Source organism: Aphelocoma coerulescens, chromosome 28 (genome assembly GCF_041296385.1).
Source record: "Aphelocoma coerulescens isolate FSJ_1873_10779 chromosome 28, UR_Acoe_1.0, whole genome shotgun sequence".
Classification (NCBI taxonomy): domain Eukaryota; kingdom Metazoa; phylum Chordata; class Aves; order Passeriformes; family Corvidae; genus Aphelocoma; species Aphelocoma coerulescens.
In genome coordinates this window covers 1,603,776-1,627,622 of record NC_091041.1, presented here as the reverse complement: position 1 = coordinate 1,627,622, position 23,847 = coordinate 1,603,776, and the positions used below count along the sequence as shown (strand labels likewise).

Sequence of the window (23,847 nt, the reverse complement as noted above, 5' to 3'; positions counted from 1 at the left end):
AGATGCTGCTCTTGGCACCAGCCCTTTGTTAAATGCTAATGCAGCTGCCCCGGCTCTGTCAGCTGTCACAGCCAGGGAAGGGAGATGGTCATGACCTCCCAGCTCATCCCTCAAGTCCTACAGTGCAGATTTAGAAGGGATGAGGTGAAGGAACCGCCTGTGCCTCCACACAGTGCCCGAGCAGATTCCCTGTGGGACAGGCTGCTCCTGTGCCCCTGCCCTGGGCCATCACATCAGCCTTCAGCCCCACGACTCACCCAGGCAGAGGCAGGAACAGGGAACAGGACACTGGAAATGCAAGTAGGCAGTAAAAGTTCCTCTGAACTGCTGGAACTGAAAAGGAGGAAATAATCCTTTAGATTTGCAAGTAAAAGGGGAACCAAAATTAAAGAGGCTGATCTTTGAGGTCATATCCTGGAATACAATCCTACTTCAATGTGTAAAACATCACACTGATCTCCATGAACTGGTCTAATTAAATACAGAGACTTGTAGCACAAAGACGCTGCTGGCCTGAAAAGCAGCTCAGGCTCCACTACAGTTGAAGTCTCTGAGCCTGGGGATTAGAACAACAAAAGCACTTTTAGCACCAGAGAGAGGAAGGGAAATTGCTGTCAGAAACACAGCCCCAAGTTTTGGCACAAGATCCATAAAATGTATTTATTTCAGCTCCAAAACACTCTGCTCAGGGAGCAGTAAGCAAAACCTGCAGTGTCTTGTGAGTCTGCCCCAGGGCCTCACTCCCCATCACACAGAGCAGGGGCTCTGCCCTGTGCCACAGACCAGCCAGGCTCAGCTTGGCAGCTGCAGCTCAGAACATAATCTAGGACCAGCGGGTGACAGCTGACCTTGCCCATGTGGCCCTGCCAGCACCAGTGCTTCAATTGGCCCCAGCTCAGCCCTGTCCTGCTGGACTCCTGGAGCCCTTCCTGCCCTGCAGCGCTTCGTGCTCTGCTCTGACAGCAGTTTTTTCACCTTGCTTTTGGCTGAGCTTCCCACTTGTCCCTGGTTCAGTAGTAGCACCTCTGGTGTTACTGTGGCATCTGTTCTCCTGTCCCCATCATCTCTGTTTGCTTTGCTCCTGTATTTCATTTTCTCTGCTACAGCCGGTGCGTACTGGAGTCGCATCTGTCCCAGGCGGGCACAGCAGCACTGGCTTCCACACAGTGCCCCACGCCAGCCCACCCACCCCAAATCCTCTTTCCAGGATGTGACAATCCAAAGGTGATGCAGCCCCTGGCCTCCCAAATACAGAATCCATGCAAACGTACAAATCCAGGAAAAATAAAAACTCCAGAACTTGTTAATTTCACATTCTTTATTCTCCTGTGTCAGTCACCACAGCTATCTCTGCCTGTCCCTGTGGAAACAGAAGATTGTGTGTGTCTTTGCAAATGGCTCCTTGATACTAAAAATAGCAGCCCTGGAATAACTCAGGACTCCATACCACATATAGAAGTTTCTCCTGTGGGGTATGGCAGCACTCACACACTGTCCAGGAGCGGAAGACTCCTACTGCAAGGCTAATGACTGGTGTCTGCTTGGCAAGCCAAGTTCCCACCTTCAAGGCACGGAGGTCAGCAGCCAAGGCAGCAGCTTGGTGCACTTAGTGAACACTTGTGCAAGGTACACGTGGCAAACGCTGAACCAGAGGCACTGGGCACTAATCTGCCCCTGCACAGGCAGCTCTGAGAGGTGCACAGCACTGAGTCCTCTGGCTGGGGCTCCATGTGCCACACAGTGTCTGACCCAAGACATGACTTATTTCCAGGGACACCTCCACTAGACCAAGATGCTCGGAGCCCTGTCCAGCTGGGTCCCAGGGATGGAGCAGTCACAGCTGCTCTGGGCAGCCTGTGCCAGGGCCTCACCACTCTCACCATAAAACCCTCCTTCATGTCCTACCTAAGCCCACCCTCTGCCAGTTTGTAACTGTTGCCTCTTGCCTTACAGGCCTTGGTGAAATGCCCCTCTCCATCTTTCTTTCAATCCCCCTTTAGACATGGACAAAACACAACAGGGCTCCCTGGAGCCGTCTCTTCTCCAGGGTTTGCCCTTATAAAGGTGCAGGACCTTGCACTTAACCTTATCAAACTTCATGAGGTTCCCATGGGTCTGAAGGTCTCTCTGGATGACATCCCCCTCCCCAGCTTCACACCTCAGTCTGGTCTCATCCTCAGACTGGCTGAGGGTCCACTTGTTCCCACTCTACACACCACTGACGAAAACATGGGATAGCACTGGTCCCAGTATGGACCCTCGAGGGACACCACTCATGTCAGAACAGTTTTAAGGAAGACACCATTAAGAGTGTTAAGAGGAGCCCCATGCAGCATTCGGCACTGGGGTAGGCAGACCAGGTCTGCCAAGGGTGGAGATTTTTGTGGAAAGGAGTGTGAGAGGAGCTGCTAGCCCAGGGCCAAGGAGCTCCTTGCCCCACGTGGGCTTGGAAGACAGCACAGCAAAGCCAGAGCAACTGTCACCCCCATGGTGGCACTGCCAGTAAAAGCCTCCCGTGCACGGGACTGAGCAGCATCAAACTGTAGTGCAAACATGGAGTATCTGTCTGAGCTGTGCAGCCAGTGAGTGCCTACAGAAATGGGTGAGAAAGCTCCCGTTCCCTGACAAAATCCAGGGGGAAGAATGAGGCCGGTGAAAAAAGGCTCCTGGCTGGAAGTGGAAGGAGATGGTTCAACAGCACCTGGCATTTCAAGGACAAAAACATCTTCGGGTCCAAGGCCACATGGGTGGGCATCAGCCTTAACGACTGTCAGGAAGAACAATGAAGCCATTTCTACCACCTTTGGGAGGCTGTTGCCACAGTGCCAGGGAAGATCCTGTGCTATTTCTGGAGCCAAGGTAGTTCCACAATCTAAGACCCATTTACAAAAGGAGCATCCTGTCAGTATTCCAGTGTAGCAAGCCAGATTTGAGAGCTGATGTCCAATTCAGTCAGGCTCTGTGGTGAGCAGGAGACAGATCAGGTTAGTCCCACGTTATCACCTTGGCATAAGGATTCCTGTTACAAAGCCAGAAGAACACCTGGTTATTGACAGTCCTTTGGGAAGAAACCTGGTTTGACTTCAGTTTACACAAAGTGGAGGAAAAAATCCCACACCAGAAGATCAGTATCTTAGCAGGACTGCTCCATGTCCTTGGCAGCAGGGAGGAAAGGGGAGAGTTCTGCTGCTTCAGGGCAGACTGAAACCCCATGCACCCAGGTGGCAAGCAGCAGGGAACCTGGGTTTGTTGGTTTAACACAGCCTAGGTTTAGTGGGCGGGAGGAGCTGCTCGAAGCTTCCACTATGTCTGGCACAGAGATAATTGCTGAGGGCTCTGACGATGGGCAGGTTACCAGCCCACTTAGAGAAGCTGGTAACACCTCTGTGATGACATATTTAAGAAAGGAAAAAAGCACGGGCCGTTCTTTCTTCTCCCGAGGGGTGGTGAGGCGGCCCCCGAGGGCGATCCTGGTGCGGCCGGGGCGCTCCCGAGGCCGGGGCCGCCCATGCGGTGCCGCAGAGACGGCGTGGCCAGCAATGAGAGCATGGCCAGCGTTCCCCGGTATGGAGCCCCGGCGGGATCAACCTTTCAAGTGCAGCAAAGCTCTCTGAGAACTTTTCAACTGCTGGAACTTGAGAACAAACAAACCTACAGACACCAACCTTCTTCCAAGTCAGAGAAAAAGGAAAAGTGAGGACACGTGAGGAGAACCAACGCGACACCGAGGTCAGTGAAAACAAGGAGAGGGAAGAAGTGCTCCAAGTGCCGGAGCTGAAATTCTTCTGCAAGCCGTGGTGAGGACTGTAACACAACAAACTGTTTCCCTATAATTCAGGAGGTGCCTGGGGGGTGCAGATACCCACACGCAGCCCATGAGGAACAGTGCTCACACTGGAGCATGTGGATACTGAAAAGCTGTAATCTAGTAAGGAACTCGAACAGAGAGAGAGGACCCTTGCTTCCAGAGAGAGAGGACCCTTGCTTCCAGAGAGAGAGGACCCTTGCTTCCAGACTAGCTCATCCTTAAAAGACTAAACCCCATGAACTAAAATGACCCATGCTAGGCAGTTGTGGGAAGACTGCTTGGCCCACGGGAGGGACTCACGTTACAGCACATCGGCCAGGCTGCTGTTTGTGAAAGTTAAAACCACACTGGAAAAGTTTGCAGAGAACTGTCTCCTGTGCGAAGGATCCCATGGTACAGCAGAAGAAAGAAACTTTTTTCCTTAAGTGTACTGAAGAAAGGTTTTTAAGAAGTGAAAGACTGACCAAAATCCCGTGTTTTGTCTCCTTGCGCGGTCAGTGGGAAAGAGAAAGGGACTGGGAAGAAAAGGTGTTCTAAAGGTTTATTTTAGTTCTCATTACCCTTTTTACTTTTAACTCTGTTAATAAATTTTCTTTATACTGTTTAAGTTTTAAACCTGTTTTGCCTTAAAGTGTTTTTCCCCTTATCCTTAACTCATGAAGTTTTCAATTCCCCCTCCTCTGCTATAGACAGTTTTTTGTGGGTGCCTGGCACTTAGCCACTGTCAAACCCCAGCACTGGGAAAACCTACCCCCAAAGGGGAAAGCTCTAGAAGCCAGAAACACAGGGCAAGAAGGAATTTCTCCCTCAGGCACATGGAGCACATGGGACGCAAAATACTTAACTTTCAGGGCGAGGAGCCTTTTTGACTCTGGTCAGGCATCAGCTGTTCCCTGGCTGCTTTTTCAAGACTGAAGATGTCAGATCGGTGTTTTACTTTGGACAGACCCCACACAGCAACAGCACCTGCAGCTACCAGGATGCTCAGGAGCCCTGGAGAGGAGAGTGCACAAGCAGAGACCCACTCACTGCCCTGGTCTGGGCATTGGGACTGGGCTCTGCTGCTCAACACCATGAGCCAACAGCCAGAGATGAGCAGTGACCCTGGAGAGCAAAGGACGGACAGAGAGGAAGTGAGTTAGTGCCAGCGCAGAATGACCTTTCCAAAGATGCAGCACATCCAAGGCAGAGCAATAATTAAGCTGTGGTGTCAGGCCTCTCTTAGCCTCCCAGCCCAGCAAAAGCGGCTACTGATACAGGTCTGGAATTGACCCTATCAGGATACTCAATTTATAGCCCAAGGTAGGTAGGTCCAAGACCATGTGCAGCACTCTGAGTCTCACATACCTGCAGCAATCAAGATCCATGTGTAACCTTGACTCCTCGATGGCACAGAGACCCCAGGCTCAGGCGTAGCTGAAGCCTCTGTGAGGAAAGAGTAACAAGTCCATGAGGCTTCCAACTCACCTTATGGTCAGCACTCAAAGCAATCTTCAGTCCACACCTGGCTGAGTTACTAGTTCACCTCAAGAGCACCAAGAGGCCTTTACCAATTTAAGCAAAACCTTATCTGCCGCTACTGTGATTAACCCACACTGGAGGAAAAAACGTCCTGCTGGAAATGCATACCAGGAAAAGGTGGGAAATTGCCCAGCTGGAGCTGGAACTGCAGCATTCTAGCCTGTCGTTGTGGCACTGAGAAGCCACAGGTACAACCAAAACACAGCTCTTTACCTCGCCTGCCAATTGAACTGGTGCAGGCATCAAACCCAAACCCAGTCTCTCACACCTGCAAGTAATCCCCCTCCTCTCCACACCCTCGGCAAGCCCCCAGGTGAGGGAAGCCAGAACAGCCCCTCCAAGCACCCCAGACAGCCAATGGGTCTGACAAAGGATGCTCCAGAGCCGAGTAGCTCTGCTACCGACAGTACTGGGGTGCGGACACAGCTGGACACAAGCCCAGACACTGTGTCTGCAGCTCCTGGCCAGCCCGGATGGCCCAGAACTTCCTCCTCATCCTCTTCCCTTCAACCTGCCCATTCCTCAGACATCAGAGGAGCTCGGGAGGTGGACAGATTCCAGTGTTTTCTCGTTTGAAGTTGCAACTGGGAATTGCATGTCCTGGAAGAAGGAATAAAGTACTTCAAAGGCGCTTCCCGAGGGAGCCCTGGGTGGCGTCATCGCCGTCCCCACCAGGAGAAGCTGAAGGTGGGGGCCCCCCATAGCGCTTCCTCCACTCACAGTGACCCGCGGTGACCGCAGCTGCTCCGGACCGGCCACAGACGGCGGGGAACAAAGGCTTCGGTCCGGCTTGCCGCCCCCACTCCCGGCCCCCCCCTGCCCGCACCCCGCGCCCCCGTACCTGCGCTGCCGGTGGGCGGCACCGCCGAGCTCCTCGGCAGGGTCACCGCGGGGCCGCCGGGACTCGGCTCCGCCGCGGTCGCGGTCCCGCAGCCCCACTCGTCCCCGTCGTCGTCACAGTCGGGGTGGCCGTCGCAGCGCCAGTCCCGGGGGAAGCAGGGGGCGCCGGGCGCGCACCGGAACTCGTCCGGGCGGCAGGGGGACGGGGCGGCTGCGGGGGGACGGGCGCGTGAGGGGAGCCCCCCGCGCCCCCCAACGGGGAGACCCCGCGCGCAGGGGGCACGAGGGCTCCGGCCAATGAGAGCGAAGGGCGTGTGCGGTGAACCAATGAGCACCACCCGCGCGGCCCCGCCCCCGGCTCACCGTTGCCCGGCGGGAGCGGCGGGAGCGGCAGCGCCGGCAGCAGCAGCAGCAGCAGCAGCAGCAGCAGCAGCAGCACCGGGAGCCCCGGCGGCAGCAGCCGCGGCCCGGCCATGCCGCGGGCCCGCACCGGACGGACTCGCCGCTACAAATGCAGAGGGCACAAGCAGAGCGCGTGCGCTCAAGCCCGACCTCCACCAATGGGGTGCCTGAGGGGGCGGGGCCGCCTCAAGGGCGCGCGCCCACGCCCCGCCCACCCCCGCACGTTTCGCGGCGGGGCCTCCGGGCCGTGCCGGCTCCGGGCCGTGCCGGCTCCGGGCCGTGCCCGCGCCGCGCTCCCTGCGAGGCAGCAGACGGAGCTGCCACTGCCCGGCTGAGCCCCCTGCCGGCTCCAGGAACAGCCACGCTCTCCCGCAGTTCCCTGGAAACCCATCAGCACCGCAGGCGGCAGTGACGTGCAGCGCAGGGGCTGGACAGCGCTCGGCTGGACCGAGCAGCGCGCGGGCACAGCAGGACACTGGCACTGACAGGTGGGGGGCGGGACGGGGGGGAAGGGCCCCAGGCTGCTGAACCTTTCTCGCAGAACCTGGGCACGGGGGGAGCCCAGTGAGCGAGGCTGTGCTTTACTCAGCTCTGCTCTTCACTGACTGACTACAGCTCACAAATGCCCCACTGCTGTGTCGCTATTCCAACCAACCAAGTACACTGGTATTTAAAGATCAGTAACTTGAATAAATCAAATAAAATAGACAAAATGGGAGGTGGTAATCACAGCTTTATATACATTTATTAGTCAGACGTCAGCTCCCTGCAGCAGCCCTGGAGCCACAACCAGCACAGCCACCCCATCAGAGCTGCTCTGGAACCACCTGTGCTCATCATGCAGACCCCCCCAGCTCACAAATACGGCTCATCCTTGGAAATTTCCCACTTCCTAAGTGGTGGTCCTGGTGTCACTGGTTTCTTCCCTGCTGTTGTCGCTGCAGTGTCTGAACTGGGGTAGAGAAAGGAGGAGAGAGAAGAGGCCTTAGTAACACTCCGGAATCACACTTGGATTTCATCAGAAGCCCAGGTTGCAAGGTAGTGCTGGAGGTGTTTGTTAATCAGTCCCAGAATGGTTTGGATTGGGTGGGACTTTAAAGCCCATCTCGTTCTAGCCCCTGCCATGGGCAGGGACACCTTCCACTGTTCCAGGTTGCTCCAAGCCCCGTCCAACCTGGCCTGGAACACTTCCAGGGATGGGGCAGCCACAGCTTCTCTGGGCAACCTGTGCCAGGGCCTCACCACCCTCCCAGGGAACAACTCCTTCCCAATATCCCATCTAACCCTGCCCTCTGGCAGTGGGAAGCTATTTGCTCTTGTCCTGACACTCCAGCCCTTCTCCTAAGTCCCCTCTCCAGCTCTCTTGGAGCCTCTTTAGGCACTGGAAGGGGCTCTGAGCTCTCCCTGGAGCCTTCTCCAGGTGAACACCCCCAGCTCTCCCAGCCTGGCTCCAGGGCAGCGGGGCTCCAGCCCTCGGAGTACGTCCGTGGCCTCCTTTGGACTCATTGCAACAGCTCCTTTCTTGGCGGCCCCAGAGCTGGACAAATGCTCCAGGTGGGGTCTCACCAAAGCAGATCAAGTGAACTTCCTCCCACCCCACTTATTTGCAAGGAAATATAGACCCAAATAATTAGTTCCACATTCTTCTGCCAATCTGGGTAACTCCCCACTGCTGCTGGGCGCATTCTGTGTTCCTGGTGTAAATCAGGGCTGAGCCCGCTCCGCGCCGGTAGCGGTGCGGCACCGCCCGCATCAGACCTACCTGCCGGCCGGTGCCCCCGCTGGCAGGGTTCTCTGCGCCGCCGCCACCACCACGGGCGGCAGCGACTCCCGGCGCCCGTCCCGGCTGCAGTAATAGTTATCTGCGAATTTGTGGCTGGGGCCCACCGGTAGCCGCGGCGGCGGCTGGGTCCTAGGCAGAGAACGACCCGAGCGTCAGCGGCGGAGCCGGGGTGGGGGCGGCTCAGCGCCCGGCTCAGCGCTCCGCCCGCCGCCCGGCCCGGCCCGGCCCCGGCACCTCTTAGCGATCTCCTCGTAGCGCAGCTGCAGCTTCGCCTGGAGGTCCCGCTGCAAGGCAAGGCCACAGCAGCTCAGGCGGGGCTGCCGCCCTGCACCGGAGGCTCTGCGGAGCCGGGGGCGCAGCGCAGCGTCCCGCGGGGCAGAGCGGCCCCGAGCCCGGCGATGTTCTTACCCCCGCCAGGAAGTTGCGGAGCCGCTGGACCAGACGAGTTGCCGTCGCCATCTTGGCCGCGGTGAAGGGCAGGGGCGCGGGGGGCGCCGGGAGCGCGCGCGCGGAACGCTGGGTCTCGCGAGCCTTGGCGCTATATAAGGCGGCGCGGGAGCCAGCCGCCCCTTTCCGCGCCCCGGAGCCGCCATGGACACGAGCCGCGTGCAGCCCATCAAGCTGGCCCGGGTGGGTACGGGGGCTGGGGGGGCCGGGCTGCGCCGCGCTGGGTCGCACCACCGCGCTGACCCTCCACTCTGTCCCCGTAGGTCACCAAGGTGCTGGGCCGAACCGGCTCTCAAGGGCAGTGCACTCAGGTGAGCGGGCCGGGCAGGCGCGGTGCCGCGGGCCGGGCTTGTCCAGGCTGACGCGGTTCCCCCCGCAGGTGCGCGTGGAGTTCATGGACGACACGAGCCGCTCCATCATCCGCAACGTGAAGGGGCCGGTGCGCGAGGGCGACGTCCTCACCCTGCTGGAGTCGGAGCGCGAGGCCCGGCGGCTGCGCTGAGCGGGGCCCGGGGCCTCTCCTGCTCCGGATCGTCCGTCGGCGGAGGGAGCCTGGCGCCCATCGCCGGATCGCCCGTCGGGGATGGAGCCTGGCGCAGCTCGTTCGGCCGTGGGTCGGGGGTGCGGAGGAGCGTGGCGGCCGTGTCACTGCAATAAAGGGTTTTTCCAGTAGCCCCTTGCCCGGGTTTCACTCAGCCAGCGCCTGACACCTCTGTTTTGTCTCACACCTGAGCTTCTGCTGCTTTTCTCGGGTTCAGTAGCAGCATGCCCTGCTTGTTATTGGGGTTACACATAATGCCTTCATTGTAGTATCACTTCGTTATTGCATCTTTACTGACCTGGCATAACAAAAATAATTTTGTTTTGATTACAGTAGCCTTAATCCTGACCTTCCTGGTAAGCGATTTTCTGTATGTGATGAAGTGGTACTGGAAACTTACTGGACCTCTGGAGTTTAATCACAGGTTGAAAGTCAAGCTTGGTACCTGCTTGCAAAGCAACAGCCTGCTACTTCTCTGTGTCTGTCCTGAGTAAACTGCTCAGTGAATGCTGCCATAAATACACCTGCTTGCTGTCCTTCCTGGCAGTCACATGCAGAGAGCAAGTGCTTGTCATTCCTCTTTGATTTATTGACTCCTCCATCTCTCTTTGGCTTTCCCTTCCACCACAAAATTAGTTAGCAAGATGTGTTGTTTTAGGATATTGCATAAGTCAAAAGTAAGGCTGAAAAGTTTAGAATGAGCCTGAAAACTCTGCTGGTTCAAGGGCAGGTGTTTAAGGACTGGTGTTTTTTATCTGCTTATAGAGTGGTGCAGGTTTGTGGTGTGTTTGAGCAGAGTCAGATCTGCAGCCTCTCATGTAAGGTCTCTGATGGGGAGTGGTTTTTGTCTGCAGTGTCCTGAGCTTGACTGAGGCAGTTCAGTGGCAGCTGTAACTGAGGATTTGGCTGTCCTAAAGCTGAGCAGAGCACTGCTGGGACAGATGGGTAAAATGCTGAACTGGAGCAGGCACTGACGATTGTTGTAGGGCTGATGTTAAGAGTGTGGAATTTGTCCTTTCTGCCAGTTCTAGTTGTGCCCTGGGCAGCTCATGGGCAGCATGAGGCATGGAATTTGTGCCATGGAGAAAGCCCTTGTGTTTGTGCTGTTGCTTGATGTCATTTACGATTCGTTGGGGGGTGTTTCAGAGCATTAGCACAAGGCTGCGCTCCCTGGCTTGTGTGACGTAGAGCTCAGAACTGGTTGTGTGTGCCAGAGTTCCTCTCAAGAGTTCAGTTCTGTGGCTGCTGTTTATTTCCTTACAGCTTCAGCAGTGACCCAAGAGTGTTTGCTCCGGCCCCTGCCAGCCCTGAGTGCTGGGTGACTGGGATAGAGTGGCTTAGAGAGCTGTATCCCTTCTGGAATATCCCTGTGGGGTCAGCCTGGTCTCTGTCCACATGAGGAGGGAGGCAATTTGCATCCTCACACTTGGTCTGGTGATTGCCCTTTAATGATGCAGTGTAATATGAGCATCACAGAGAACCAGGGGTGGTGCAGGGCTGCAGCTGGCCCTGCGTCCGTCTTGGTCCTCCAGAATGAAATGGGCAGAGACACCACTGCACCTGCCTGGGACACCTCAGCAGGAAGAAAACAGACGGAGGGATGTAGCCAGTGCATAAACTTGCAGTGAATGACTTGGAATGTGGGGTCCCCTGCTCAGGTCAGGGGCTGTGCCAGGCTGTGCCTCTGCTGCAGCTCTTGCAGGGTTTGTTGTGAGCCAGACAAGGAGGCAGGAGACTGCTGATGTCACTGTAATATTTCAAAATAACTTTAAATTTTATTTATATCTTAAAAATAAACACCAATATTGAAATACCAGTAAACAGAGTAGTGTATTAGGGAGTGGCAGTGAGCGCTGTATATTAACTCCAGTGCAAAGCTAAGAGCAAGTTTCTGGGGAGGGTCGTGGGGTTCCCCAGCTCAGACCAGATCAGGCAGGGGCAGAAGTGGTGAGGCTGGGCCAAGGAGCAGGAATGGGGGCTGTGACACATTACCTTTGTGAAGGGCTCAGAGCAGAGCTGCCTTCCCATGCAAAACCCTTGTTCCTCGCAGTCCTTGTCCTTAACTCTGTTCCCACCCCTCAGGACACTCACACACTTGCACAGACACATGTTCTCTGACGTGCGTGTTCCCCTTTGCAGGCTCTACCTGTGTGCTCTGAGCTCCTCCGGCCCATGTGTTTTTCCTGGTGCTGCTGTCAGCTGCTCTCCTCCCTTTTGGGATGGGAAGTGGGCAGAGAGGGACTTGGCTGTGGGCTCTGGCTGTCTGCACAGCCTGTGGGACTGGTTAATTGGGGAAATGTTGAGGAGGTAATTGGTCTCTCTCCCTTGGGAGAAGGACCTGCTCCCCATGTGGGTTATCAGCTAGGCAGGCTTAGTTGCCAAATGCATCCTTGGCCCTTAGCCCCTTTTGTTCCTTGGCTGCAACCAACCCCAACTGCTCAGAGGTCTTGCTCCCATTGAGCAAATCAAATCCCAAGTGATTTCATGTTGAACTTCATCCTTTGGCCAAGCAATACAATTTTTTTTTGCTTTGTGTGCATGTGCTAGAAAAGAAAAAAATAATCTGATTTCAGCCAGGAAAGGAAATGCCAGAAAAGAAGGGCAAGTATTTGAGTCTGGAAGTGCTCCCAGCCCCTATCCAAGGCAGTATTCCCTCTCCCACTGCTGCACAGGATGTGCCTGCAGAGCACCAGGTCCCTGCCGGGGCCAGGAGCCGTCACGTGGCCCTCCTGGCTCCATGTCACTGGCACTGGCTGCTGTCTGGGAGCTGCCAGAGAGCACAAACCCGGTGCTGTTTCTGCTGGGTTGTTTCTCTGCTGTTCCTTCCTTGCAGAGGGCTCAGAGGTGGTGCAGCTCCGGTGGTCACAGCAGGGAGCAGAGGGGATGGGGTGGCTTCTGCTCCCCGTGTGTCCCACCCTGAGGTCACTTGGCTCCTGTCACTTGGTGCAGTGAGGTGGCTGTGCATGGGCTGCATCCAGCAGAAGAGACGGGCAAGGGAGGCCCAGGGATGGTGCTTGTGATGGGACTGAAGTTGCAGGGAGCGGGTTGGCACAGAGGGGGTGGCAGGTGAGGGGATGTGAATCACAGCCCAGTGCTGATGGTGGCCCCTGGCTGGATCCCAAGGTCACTCTAATTTGGTTTCTTTGGACTCCCAGGGCTCTTTGTGGCTGTCGGTGACATCCCCTGCTGCAGAGAGAGTAGAGTCATCAGAGACCCCTCCAGTGACTCCTGGTCAGGGCCAGCAGGGCTGTTCTGAGCATGTGGCACCCAAAATGCTCTGCTCTTGCTCCTGCAGCCTTTTCCTGGAGACACTCATCTGTGTCACAGCCCTTTCCCCTCCCGTGGGGAGTGGTGTGGTACTCACAGGTGCCTGCGCCTTCCTGCCATTGAGGTGGGCGTAGAGGAGCGTGGCGATGTCACTGTGACCAGCCTCCAGCGCGATGGCAACAGCATTGTTACCATCCTAGAAAGTAAGGGAGAGCACGTAGAAAGGGGTTTGGGGACAGGACGTAGTGTGGGCTGCCCAGGCCCAGTGGCAGAGCCTTACACTGTCCACGATGGAGATGTTGCAGGTGGGCTGAGCCAGCAGCAGCTTCACGGTCTCCACGCGGCCGTGCTCGCAGGCGCACATCAGCGCGGTCGAGCCCTCCTCGTCCTGCAGGTTCACGTCGGCCCCGCAGGCGAGCAGGGCTTCCACCATCTCCTGCCGGCCATGGCTGACGGCCAACATCAGCGCCGTCTGGCCAGCCTGCAAGGAAGGGACACTGCCAGGCCACCCCTGCCCCCACTGTGCTCCCCACTTGTCCCCGCACCACAGGACCACTGCTGGGACAGCCCCCCTCCCTCCCTATGTGCTGACACCTCCGGGTTTTGGAGCCATTGGCCTGCCCTTGGAAAAGCCGAGTGTGGCTCTGGCATCTGCTTGGGGGTGGGAGCTGAGGATCAGGATGGGGTGGCCCTCAGCTCGCACCAACCTGGCTGGCCTTGGCGTTGACGTTGCCCATGCTGAAGAGCCTCCTGACCACGTTCATGTCCTCCTCCTGCTCAACGGCTGCCAGTGCTGCCAGCATGAGCGCAGTGTACCCAGCTTTGTTCTGGTGGTCCACGTTACAGATCCCTGCGGGAGTGGGCAGAGGGGGCTCAGGATGCTGCAGGGCTGGTGGGAGACATGGACCAAGCCACGTGCCTGGCTCCCCCTCACAGTCCTGCCCAGGGCGCTGTGAGCCATCCCACAGGCACAGAACTGCTGATGGATCTCCCCCATCAAATCTGGTCTCCCAAACGGACTGGGGTGACTGCTTATCCCCACACCTATGAACAGACAGCCTGGGGCAGCTCTTCTTGCCCCTCTACTGCCAGTGCCTTCTGCCTGTGCTGACATGGCCAGGCCATGACCTGGGATACAGTGGGATGGTGGCCAGGGGATGTTTCTGGGGGTGGGGGGCACTGACCCGTATCCAGCAGCAGCCGCACGATGTGGAAGTTGGAGTGGGAGACACTGTAGTGCAGGGCCGTGTTGCCATTCCCGTCTGCCAGGTTCACCACGTGGGCCAGGAGAGCTGGTGAGACCTCGGCAAAGGCCAGGAGGTGGTTGGCAACTGTGTCGGGGACGGACGACTTTTGGCTGGACAGACGGAACCACTCCTGAAGGACCAGGCTGCTGCTGGCGAGCTGTGGGCAGAGAGGGGCTGAGCTCCCCCTAAGCCTCTGCATGGCCTCACACCCTGGCACCCACCCCTGCTGCCAGCCCAGGTGGGGGGCAGCAGAATCCCTGCTCCAGAGGGGGTGGGTGAAAGCAGGACCCTGAACTGCCCAAACCCATGCTGGGCACGGCCTGAGCTGAGTCCACATGGGTTTTGCGGTATCTGGGACAAACCCTGGAGCAAAGGGGTGTATTTTGGGGGAAGGTGCTGAGCCAGGCTTTGCTGGCCCCTCTCTGGGTAGGGCCAGCTCTGGGGGATGTTGGCAGGGGCTGGGCAAGCCATCCCACCCCAGTGCTCCACTCACCACCTCTTTGCTCTTGGCAGCACCGGGGTGGCCCAGGTGGGTCTTGACGATGAGGCAGGCCTCCCTCATCCTGGGGCTCAGCTCGAACCTGTGGAGAGCATGAGGATGTCTGCAGTGTGGGGCTGCATCACCCCACCAAACCTGTGGAGCACCCTGACTTCCCCTGCAGAGCTCCCTAGTGCCTATAACTCCACGAGGTCCCCAGAGTGCAGCCTCCAGCCTGGTGGCTGCACCCTGGCTGCTTCAGCCTCTGCAAACCTCCATAGAACGGAGCCTTATATGGATGTGCTCGGGCACAATTCACCCATTCTTAGGCCACATTTTTTTCCTTTTGTTGAAAAATGCTATTGAAGGCTGTTGGGTTTTTTTGTCCCCCTCTAAACTATCTTCTGCAGCAAAGGGGCATCCGGGGCCTCTCATTCTTTCCTTAGGAGACCCAAGAAACTGGAAGGATTGTTTTCTGCTGAATGGTCTCTGCGGGAGCTGAATGGGTTTTTCCCACCAGTGGCACTGAAGCTGGGGCAGATGCCCCGAGCTGGCAGGGCCAGTGCCATGGCTCCCAGCTGCACAGGGCCAGGGAGCAGGGAGCCTTCCCCACTGGCACTTACTTTTCCTTCACCTCAGGGGGCTCCAGCAGGGTCACATCAGTCCCCTTGCACTCCAGCCTGGGCTCGCACGTGCCTTCTCCGGCCTCCTCCTCCGAGGTTTCGGTGTCTCCCTGCTCCGAACTGTTGGAGCTGTTGGCCGAAGCCTTCTCAGAGGAGCTGTTGCCTTCTTCGTCCTCCTCACTGGATGTGCTTTCATACCTGCACAGAAGGAGGATGCTCAGTGGCAACACAGCACCAGCCTGGCCCCCTTCAGGCCCTGCCACTGGCCCCAGCCCAGGACAGGGATGCAGGGGACCAGGATTGGCTCACAGGGGTGGCAGGAGCCCCTCAGCACGTACTCCCCGTTCAGCACGCCCACAAACTGCAGGCTCTTCTTGCTGCCCTCCGCCTCACTCCGGGGAGGACCATCCCGCTTCTTCATGATCGACTTCAGGGCTCCTACAGGGAAAGAGATGGATGTCAAGGGCCAGTGAGCAAGAATCATAGAATTTCAGAATCACAGAATGGTCTGGGTTAAAGGAGACCTTAAAGATCATCTCATTCCTACTCCACTACCATAGTCAGGGACACCTTCCACTAGACCAGGTTGCTCAGAGCTCCATCCAACCTGGCCTTAAACACTTCCAGGGATGGGGCATCCAGAACTTCTCTAGGTAACCTGTGCCAGGGCCTCACCACTTCACAGTAAAGAATTTTGCCTAATATCTAACCTAAACCTGCTGTCGTTTTGAAACCACTCCCCCTTGTCCTGTCACTACATGCTCTTGTAAACAGTCTCTCCTTGGGGCTAGCCAAGCACCCCAAACCCCCTAGACCCCTGGGCAGGCATGAAAGGGACATGGGCAACTGCTGGGGCACGAGTAGAGTTGGCCCTGCAGGCGTTGTCCCCGACAGGGCCATCCTCTCTCTTCCTGCAGGAACATTCCAATCCAGACCCTGGCATCATTCCTGGTGACACTCACCGGCCACAGGGCTTGGGGCAGCTCCACTGTCCTGCGCTGGGGATGGGTCCCAGTTGCTGTGTGTCGTCTCCAGCACAGCTGGCCCAGGGGCTTGGCTGTCTGGGCACATCCCCCCTGTTGCTCCTGCACCCGGCACTGAGGGGCTGCTCAGGCTGTCACCCAGGCCAGGCTCCATCACACTGCCCGCACCAGGCTCCTTCTCCTCTCCTGCCAGGACAATGCCACCCACATCTGTCTGGCTGCCCTTGTCATCGCAGCTGGCAGCTGAATCGGGTCCGACTGCCACGTCCCGCCCGTTGGGGGAGCAGCCCACGGCGACGCAGGAGGTCGGGGGGCAGCACTCCACGCCTGCCTCTGCCGTCTCTGGGGGGTCGCCAGCTGCCCGGCTTTGCATCACTACCGCAGCCTCCACCAGCGCCTCGGCCACCTGCGGCTTGGCCATCACCTCCTTGTCCGCCTGCCCGTGGGGCCGGCGGGCGCACACCTCCAGCCGCAGCTCCTCCAGCTCCCGCGTGGCCTCCTGCAGGTGCCCCTCCATCATGGTGATCACGTCCTTTTGGTGCCCCACCGTCTGCTGCAGCAGCTCCAGCTCCCGCTCCGCCTCAGTGGCCAGCCCCAGCGAGGACTCCAGCACCCAGACAGCTACATCCCTGCGTCCCCGTGTGCCGCCGTCTGGTGCATCCCCACTCTCCTGCTGTGACCGGTAGTAGAAGACGGCATCTGTCATGGCCCGGTCCTCACCCACTGCCACAGAGCGGCACGGCCTCTCAGCCACCCTGGGGCTCCTGCCTGGCCAAGCCCTGACGCCCCGTTCCGGCACAGCCAGCTTCTCTGTCAGCTTCCTCAGCTCTACAATTTTGCTCGTTCGCCCCTTCGCTGGCTCTGCTTCACTCTCTGGCCCCGTGCGGGGCGGCTCCTCAGCCCCTGCCCCTGCCTCAGAGCCAGAGGGGTGATACAGTGCCTCGCCAGGCTCTGCCGACAGCTTCTCCAGCAACTTTGCCTTCTCCCTCTTCAACTCATAGATCTGCATCTCCAGGAGGGGGATGGTTTTCACCTGCTCCTCCAGGTCCCGGAGCTGCCGCAGGGCTGCAGCCATCTGCTCCCGCACGTGCTGCAGCGGGGCCGTGCTGAGCCCCGCAGCCGGAGTGCTGCGCCCCGAGCTGCCAGGGCTCACCCGGCCCCAGCCCGCCTGGCCTTCGGAGCCCACTGGCACCCAGTGGGGTGGCTGGCTCAGGGTGCCCGGCAGGCCACTGTGGGAGGCACCGCCAGTATCCTGCAAATGGCCCTGCTCCTGCTCCAGCCTCCTGCTGGTCTCCAGCAAGGTCTTCTCCACCCGTGGGTTTCGCACAAGGCACTTGCGGGTGGGAGGTGGAAGCAGCCGTACTGGTGGTGGTGAGATGGGGTGGGAGGCTGGCTTGCTCGCAGGCTCCAGGGGTGCTCGGCCGTGCGGGGACAGCAGCAGCGCAGTCCTGCCCTCCTCGCTGGCCGTGGAGGTGAGGGACTCGGTGGAGGTCCAGGCGCTGGTGTGGCTGCTGGGGCTGCGCAGGGTGCTGGCTGGTGCACGGGACCCTTTTGCCCTGCGAGGCAGTGGCACTTTCTTGAGTGTTTGGCCACTTTCAATATCATCAACATATTTCAGGAAATCAAGGTCCAGCAGGAAGCCATAGGGGGTTTCCACGGAATACGAGCTCTTCTCTCCATCGTCCTGGTCCCGGTACAAGAACGGGCCCCCAAGATCTGCAAGAGGAGCAGGGACAGTAAGGCAGGGACCTGGTAGAGACAGGACGGCTTTTCCAACTGGGTTATAACTGCAGAATTTGCAGCCTGCAGGCCCCTCCCCTCCATGATGTGTGATGTGTCTGTCTCCAGCACCCTCGGTGTCATAGGGTGTCACAGGGTACCCACTCCATGTCAGGGTTGGTGCTGCAGTGAGGAACTCCATGGGGCTGGGAGGGGACAGCTCAGCCCTGCCACCCCCCTCGCACTCCTTCCACTGTCCCTACCTGGAGACAGCCCTGGTCTCTTTACCTGGGAGGTTCTGGTTCAGGGGTGCCGGCTGAGCCATCTTCTCCCCAGAATGCTGCTGACCAGGGGACCATCAACCTGCAACAACGAGACCAAACCCTGTGACCCCAGGGCTGGCGAGCCCCAGGCAGACACACAGCCCTGCTGCCCGCCCGGGGAGAGCCCTCTGGCTGCCCCCTGCCATCTGCCAGGTCCCCTGGCCTCCCCCAGCCCAGGGCTGACACTGGAGCCGGTGGCTGGGCGCGCACAGTGCTGCCTGTGGGGCCGGGATTGTTTGTACATTTAAGGAATGCTCCGCAGCTCGGCTGGGATGGCCATGCTGCCAGCTCCGAGGGTCACGAGTTGGAGCTTGGCCATACAGTGGGAGCAGGCCAGGAAAAAAAGGAGGCTGAAACCTGTATAGGTGCAATACTCAGTGCGAAGTTTGCTTTGGATAAAGGGAACCGATGCTTCGGCAAAGACTGCAGGGAGCTGCCAGCACCCATCAGTGCTGCGTGTGATGTCCATTCTTGCTGCCCAGGCCACAAGGCCTCAGGGGTGTCCTGAGGGGCCAATGACCTCCAGGAGAGACCTGACTGCTTTTCCCTGTCAATAACATGGGATAAGGCAGAGGGGAATGAAATGGGAGCCTGGTTTTCCCAGGAGCCAGGCATGGACATGCTGGAGGAGAGCCAATAGGATACAGCTGTGGTCCAGAGGTGAGCTCATGGCTGGGGATGCCACCATCTGTGAGCACTGAGCTGGGTCCTGCTGCAACATCTGGCAGAATCTGGATGCTGGGGCCCAGGTGTGAAGTGCTCCTGGCAGGAGCAGGATGGGACAACAGCACCTTGGGAGCGCCCACTGCTGCTGTGCATGGCATCAGGGTCTCGGTAGCTCTGCCCATGGGGCACAGGTGGCTGAGCAGCTGTTGGTGGGCAGAGCATTTGGCATTGGACTATTTTGAGAAGAAAGCAGGGGAGGAGGAATGCCACGAAGGAATGGTGGCTTGGGCTCAGCCCTCAGGCAAGCTGAGGCTCAGCGCTGCCCAGGGAACAGTGCAGGATCTGGCCTTGGCTGCACAGAAACACCCACATCCGCCCCTCGCACCCGCTGCTCATGCTGATGTCGCAGCCACTCCCTGGCCCCGGCGCTGCAGCCGCCAGCCCTCGGCTCGCCCTGACCCCGTGGAGCCAGCAGAGCAGCTGTGGCAGCACCAGGCCAGGCTCAGGCCGGGCACCGCGGCAGCCTCCCACCCCCAGCCCAGTGCACAGGGTTGGGGGCTGAGTCCAAGTGGGCAGAGATAAAACACTTCCCACCAGTCACCGGGATGGATTCTGGGGCTCTCCCACTCCTCTGCCAGCTCATCCACAGCCGATGCACATCCCAAATTCCACCTCCCTCAGGATCATCCCAGCTTCAAGCTGGCACCCATTCCACCTCTCCTGGGAACATCCTGGCTCCATGTGGCATCCACCGTTCCTAGCTGCTGGCTTCATGCCCAAAAGTGTCCACACATCCCCCACCTCGTGTAATCCCTCCCACCCTGGGAAGTGTTTGGCTTCCTCCTCTGCACGGCCCTTGCTGCAGGTAATTAAACAGTGCTGGGGCCAGGACAAACTTCCCGCCGGGCTCCACACACGTTGTAAATCAAACGAGGAAGAGAGAGCAACAGGAGCCAGAGCCAGCGGGTGCGTTTCCTCGGGGGGGAAGTGGCCGGCAGCTCCCTTCCGCTGCCTGGCCGGGAATTGTCCTGCCTGGGGACAGGAAAAACCTCCTCTGCCGAGGCCTGGAGGCCTCCCACACCACTCCAGCAGCAAAGGTACCCTTTGCACCAGCACTGCTCTGGTGTCCCCTCCACTGAGCTGGGGACAGGCTGCTCGTCACCTGCCACCTCCTATGGCCCTTCAGCTGACGTCAGTAGCTGCATCCTGACTGTGGGGGACATCCTCCCACTGCTTCCAGACCCCACTTCTTTTGGTCTGACAGGATGGGCTGGACCCAGGGCAGGAGTTTCTGTCTTCATCCAGCTCCAAAAAAAGGTGATGGGACCTGCCAGCTCCCAACCACGTCCAAATGGCCCCAGAGACCCCATGATGTTCAAACCCTCCTGCGAGGTGCAAACACCTCCCAAGCTCCCTGGGCCGTGCACACTGTCCCTGGGCTGCGGAAGAGGCGTGGGGCTGGACTAGAGCAGTGGGGGCGGATGGTCCCAGTGTGCAGCAGGTTGAGCCCTCGCACCTGGGGCCCAGCCACTGTCAGCACCAGCCAGACCTGGCTGCCACGACCATGGCACCACTCAGGCAGCCGCCCTCCACGTGGGCTGAAGTCTTGGTGGGGCTAATTGTACTGGCCACTTTGGTGCCAAAGGCTGATTTTCAGCAGCTTCAGCTGCTCCCTTGGGCACTGGTGCAGGTTGCTGAAGGGGCTGGGCACATGGACCCCTGAGGGGGGCCTTTACATGATCGCAGCTCCCTTTGGAAGCAATGAGTGTTGTTTCTAGCCCTGGTGTTTCGACAGAAAAGCAGGATGGTACAAGCAAAGGACTGGCAGGAAGGCTTGGCAGCGAGGGGAAGAGGTGGAGGATGTGCAGGGACCCAACCACCTCCGTGAAGGCAGGGCTATGCTTTGCCCTGGGCTCAAACCTGTATTTTCCCCTTGTGCTGTTGTACCACTGCCAACATGAGAAACTTGGGGCCAAAACTGGAGCTGCTCCGCTCGGTTACAATAAGAAGTCATGCCAGGGATGAGGGAGGCTGGGCACCCTGGCACAGCCCAGGTACCACCTGGTCCTCATGCCCCAGCCCCAGCTGCAGGCAGCACTCTGGGACCCCTGGCCTCATGGGGCAGTTTCCCCTTGGGGTTCCCAAGCTCCTGGACTGGCAGAGGAGAGGTCTGGGGGAGCTGCTCCCAAAGCTTGCGACCTTTGGGCCCTTTCCCTCTCCAGGGGCACAGCTGGAGCAGCCCTCGGCCCGCTTCAACCACCTGCTGCAGTGCAGCGCGAGCTGCTCCACCGGCGCAGCCGGGGCTGGACACAGGGAGGGTTCTCCCCAGCTCTCCTCCTGAGCCAAAATACTGAGGTCATGAGGAATGTGAGAAGAACAGAGTCCAGAGCAGCCCTGGCCAGCGCAACTTGATTTCTCTCATCCAGACACGCTTCCCTCGTAGCTCTGCGCAGGCGATAAGCCCTGAAGCTTGGAACTGAGGCTGTTCCAAAGTTAAAGGGAAATCACCGAGCAAGCACACGGCTTCCTCCACTGCCAGCAACCTGCCAGGATTCGGGCTTCTCGCACACAGCCAGCTGTCACACGTGCCTGTCACCTGCAGCATCACCTGCCAGCACTGTGGCTGGGTGCAGCAGGAGGTACCCAGGGCTCATGACACCTTCCTGTCCCTGTCCCCTGCTGCAGGGGCTGTATGGGGGGGCCTGTGCCTATTTGCCCAGGCCACCTTGGCCACGCTGTCTATGCTGGAGCTTCTCCTGGAGGAGTCGGATCCAGGTGGGTGGGTGCACAACGCTGACCCAGGGAGAGAAAGGAAAATGCTTCGATCATCTCAACAGCCTAATTTCAGGGCTGGACTGTTATTTCTGGAGTTGTTGTCATTGATGGCCCAGTTGGCTAGGAGGCCAAAGGGGCTGCCTACACTCTGCACCCGCTCCAGCCCCTCAAGGACCTCCCTGAGCTCACACACGACCTGGACAACAGGTGTACAGTCCACACACAGACTCACGCCCGTGGGGATCAGCTCTACCAGCCCCCTCACACCTATAGCCCTATAGGCTCCCTACAGCTTCACTAGAGAACATCAACCCCTTTCCTCGATCCTCACCACAACTGCCCACCAGCACCTTCCACCAACACCTCCCGATTCCCTCGGGGCTGCTGACAACACATGGGATCAGCAGCAATGGCCTGGGCTCATCCTGCTGTCAGGAGGGGCTCGGAGATGAAATGCTTAAATTTACACCCAGGGTGCCCATGTACAGCTGGGGTACACACAGAGCACCGTGCACAGCCCCATGGTGGGTTCTCCATGTGCACACAGGAGCACTCCAAACCCCGCAGCACCCCCGTGCCCTTCAGCACCCCAGAGGGGCCTGCAGTAGCCTGGGGTGCCAAGTCACAGCCTCAGCCCTGTGGGTTCCACCACCCGGGGAACCCACAGCACACCCAGCCCGAATAGGTCCCCAGGACCCCAGGGAGTCCCCAGAACCCCCAGCCCTGCAGTTCCCCAGCTCCCAGGGAGTCCACCAGCATCCCCAACCTTACGGGTTCCCGGCACCCCTGGGCGACCTCCAGCACCCCGGGGTGCCAGCAGCACATTCCAGGCACCCGCACGTCGGGGAGACAGCCCGTCCCCAGCCCAGGAGACCCCGGGGGCCCCCCGCCGGCGCCAGCCGGAGAGAGGGAGTCCCAGCCCGGCTCCGGCCCCGCTCCCCTCCCGCTCCCGCCGCCGGGGCCGCTCGGGCGGAGCCCCCGGGGCGGCGGACGCCGGGGCCGCCCCATCCCGCCGCGGTCCCGCCGCGTCCGCCGGGGCTCCAGCGCGGCCCCTCGGGGGGCCCCGGGCGGCGGCGGCGGCTGCGGGGCCCTGCGGGGGCCGCCACCGGGACGAGCCCCCGCCCCGCCGCCGCCGGACCCGCCCGTCCCGTCCCGCCCGGTCCCCGCCGCCCCTCACCGTGCCGCCGGGCTCCTGGGCTACAGCCGGGCCACAGCCCCGGGCCCGGGACTCTCGGGCTGCTGCGCGGCGCCGGGCAGCGCTGCCCGCCGCAGCCCCGGGCCGAGGGCGGGCGGGAGCGGGAGCGGCCGGGGCGGGGCGGGGGCGGGCGGGGACCGGCCCCGGGCCCGACGGGACGGAGACCGCCCCCGGCCGCTCGCCCCGCGGCATCCCCGCTGGCCCCCTCTCCGCCTGGGGAGGGGATATCGCTGTCCCCGTGGCCGCCCGGGGTGGAATGTGCCCCGTCCCGGTCACCTGGGGGGAGGGGTGTCCCCTACCCTCGTCACCCCCACGTCCCCTGTCCTGATTACCCTGGGGATGGGGTGCGCCTACTCCAGTCACCCTGGGGACGGGATTCTTCCTAACCTGTCCACCTCGGGAATGGTGACCCTGCAGAAAGGGGGATCCCCTGCCCACATCACCCCGGTGCTGGGGTATCCTCTGCCCTGAGCTCAACCCCGCTGCTGCCCGGGGCCCCGCGGGTGGCTGGGGTCCAGCTCTGTGCACCATCGTGCTCCCCCCAGCACAGCCGCCCCCCGCACATCCTGTCCGCGTCCCACGCATGGCCGGGAGCGGTGTGCCTCTGGCCCTGGCTGGGCTCCCCGGGCCTGGCCCCGCCGGGTTCCTGGCAGCCCTCCCCGTCCCAGCAGCGGCTGTTTGTCTCCTTTTCTTGCCAGCTTTCTTCCGCGCCTGCTTCCCGTGTTTGTAGCTCAGCCGCGAGCTCTGGGCTCTCCCCCATCCCGTAAGGACCCCGGCCATTCCCCACCTTAGAGCTTGCCCTCACTGACTGCTCCAAACTCTTTCAGTGCTGAAACCCTCAGCAAGGATTTTTGCCTCTTTTTCTTTCCTTTTCAGCTCTGAACCTCAGGGGTATTTTTCCATGTCTGGCTCTTCTGTAACACTACTCACGGGAAGAGCAGGAGAAACAAGATGTGCTTCCCGACGTCCCTCCCAGCTGCTGGCTGGCAATTTGGGGACTTCCTGGGAAAGGGTTTGCATCCGGACGGAAGTACCTTAATAGCTCTAATGATCTACCTCCACGGACAGACCTCGTCCCTCTCCAATCCATTTACATACTTGGCCTCCCCAGCATCCTGTGGTAATGAACTTGGTGATTTCACGCCCTCAATCGGTCTCCAGCGCAGGTCTGGAATAGCACTGCTCTTGCCGATTCACTGACTGCTTGCAGAAGAAATCGGTTGGCTCCT

The 23,847-nt window shown here is 59.5% G+C and overlaps 4 protein-coding genes across 6 annotated transcripts; 1 reads left to right on the top strand and 3 right to left on the bottom strand.

The window, feature by feature from the left end:
* Nucleotides 1–1,300: 1,300 nt before the first annotated feature.
* Nucleotides 1,301–6,700, bottom strand: CD320 (CD320 molecule). Its single transcript, XM_068997172.1, has 5 exons — nucleotides 6,533–6,700; nucleotides 6,171–6,380; nucleotides 5,156–5,233; nucleotides 4,654–4,801; nucleotides 1,301–3,019 (listed from the first exon to the last, which is right to left on the bottom strand). Exons 1-4 carry the CDS (start codon nucleotides 6,642–6,644, stop codon nucleotides 4,656–4,658), a joined length of 546 nt encoding a protein of 181 aa, XP_068853273.1. The 5' UTR covers nucleotides 6,645–6,700; the 3' UTR covers nucleotides 1,301–3,019; nucleotides 4,654–4,655.
* Nucleotides 6,701–7,284: 584 nt separating this feature from the next.
* Nucleotides 7,285–8,872, bottom strand: NDUFA7 (NADH:ubiquinone oxidoreductase subunit A7). Its single transcript, XM_068996836.1, has 4 exons — nucleotides 8,763–8,872; nucleotides 8,589–8,638; nucleotides 8,334–8,483; nucleotides 7,285–7,523 (listed from the first exon to the last, which is right to left on the bottom strand). Exons 1-4 carry the CDS (start codon nucleotides 8,811–8,813, stop codon nucleotides 7,427–7,429), a joined length of 348 nt encoding a protein of 115 aa, XP_068852937.1. The 5' UTR covers nucleotides 8,814–8,872; the 3' UTR covers nucleotides 7,285–7,426.
* Nucleotides 8,873–8,881: 9 nt separating this feature from the next.
* RPS28 (ribosomal protein S28) lies at nucleotides 8,882–9,473 on the top strand. Its single transcript, XM_068996837.1, has 3 exons — nucleotides 8,882–8,984; nucleotides 9,065–9,112; nucleotides 9,181–9,473. Exons 1-3 carry the CDS (start codon nucleotides 8,946–8,948, stop codon nucleotides 9,301–9,303), a joined length of 210 nt encoding a protein of 69 aa, XP_068852938.1. The 5' UTR covers nucleotides 8,882–8,945; the 3' UTR covers nucleotides 9,304–9,473.
* A 1,613-nt stretch (nucleotides 9,474–11,086) lies between these two features.
* On the bottom strand, nucleotides 11,087–22,706 carry KANK3 (KN motif and ankyrin repeat domains 3). 3 transcript variants are annotated; one of them, XM_068996834.1, is made up of 11 exons: nucleotides 22,601–22,706; nucleotides 17,948–18,022; nucleotides 15,920–17,656; nucleotides 15,296–15,395; nucleotides 14,958–15,155; nucleotides 14,350–14,437; nucleotides 13,794–14,013; nucleotides 13,317–13,459; nucleotides 12,890–13,090; nucleotides 12,707–12,805; nucleotides 11,087–12,528 (listed from the first exon to the last, which is right to left on the bottom strand). In XM_068996834.1, the coding sequence occupies exons 2-11, from the start codon at nucleotides 17,982–17,984 to the stop codon at nucleotides 12,472–12,474; spliced, it is 2,880 nt and encodes a 959-aa protein (XP_068852935.1). In that variant the 5' UTR covers nucleotides 17,985–18,022; nucleotides 22,601–22,706; the 3' UTR covers nucleotides 11,087–12,471. The 3 variants fall into 3 exon arrangements, with proteins under 3 accessions (XP_068852935.1, XP_068852936.1, XP_068852933.1); XM_068996835.1 differs by having other exon boundaries at nucleotides 11,087–12,525; XM_068996832.1 differs by lacking the exon at nucleotides 11,087–12,528 and having other exon boundaries at nucleotides 12,575–12,805.
* Nucleotides 22,707–23,847: the final 1,141 nt, after the last annotated feature.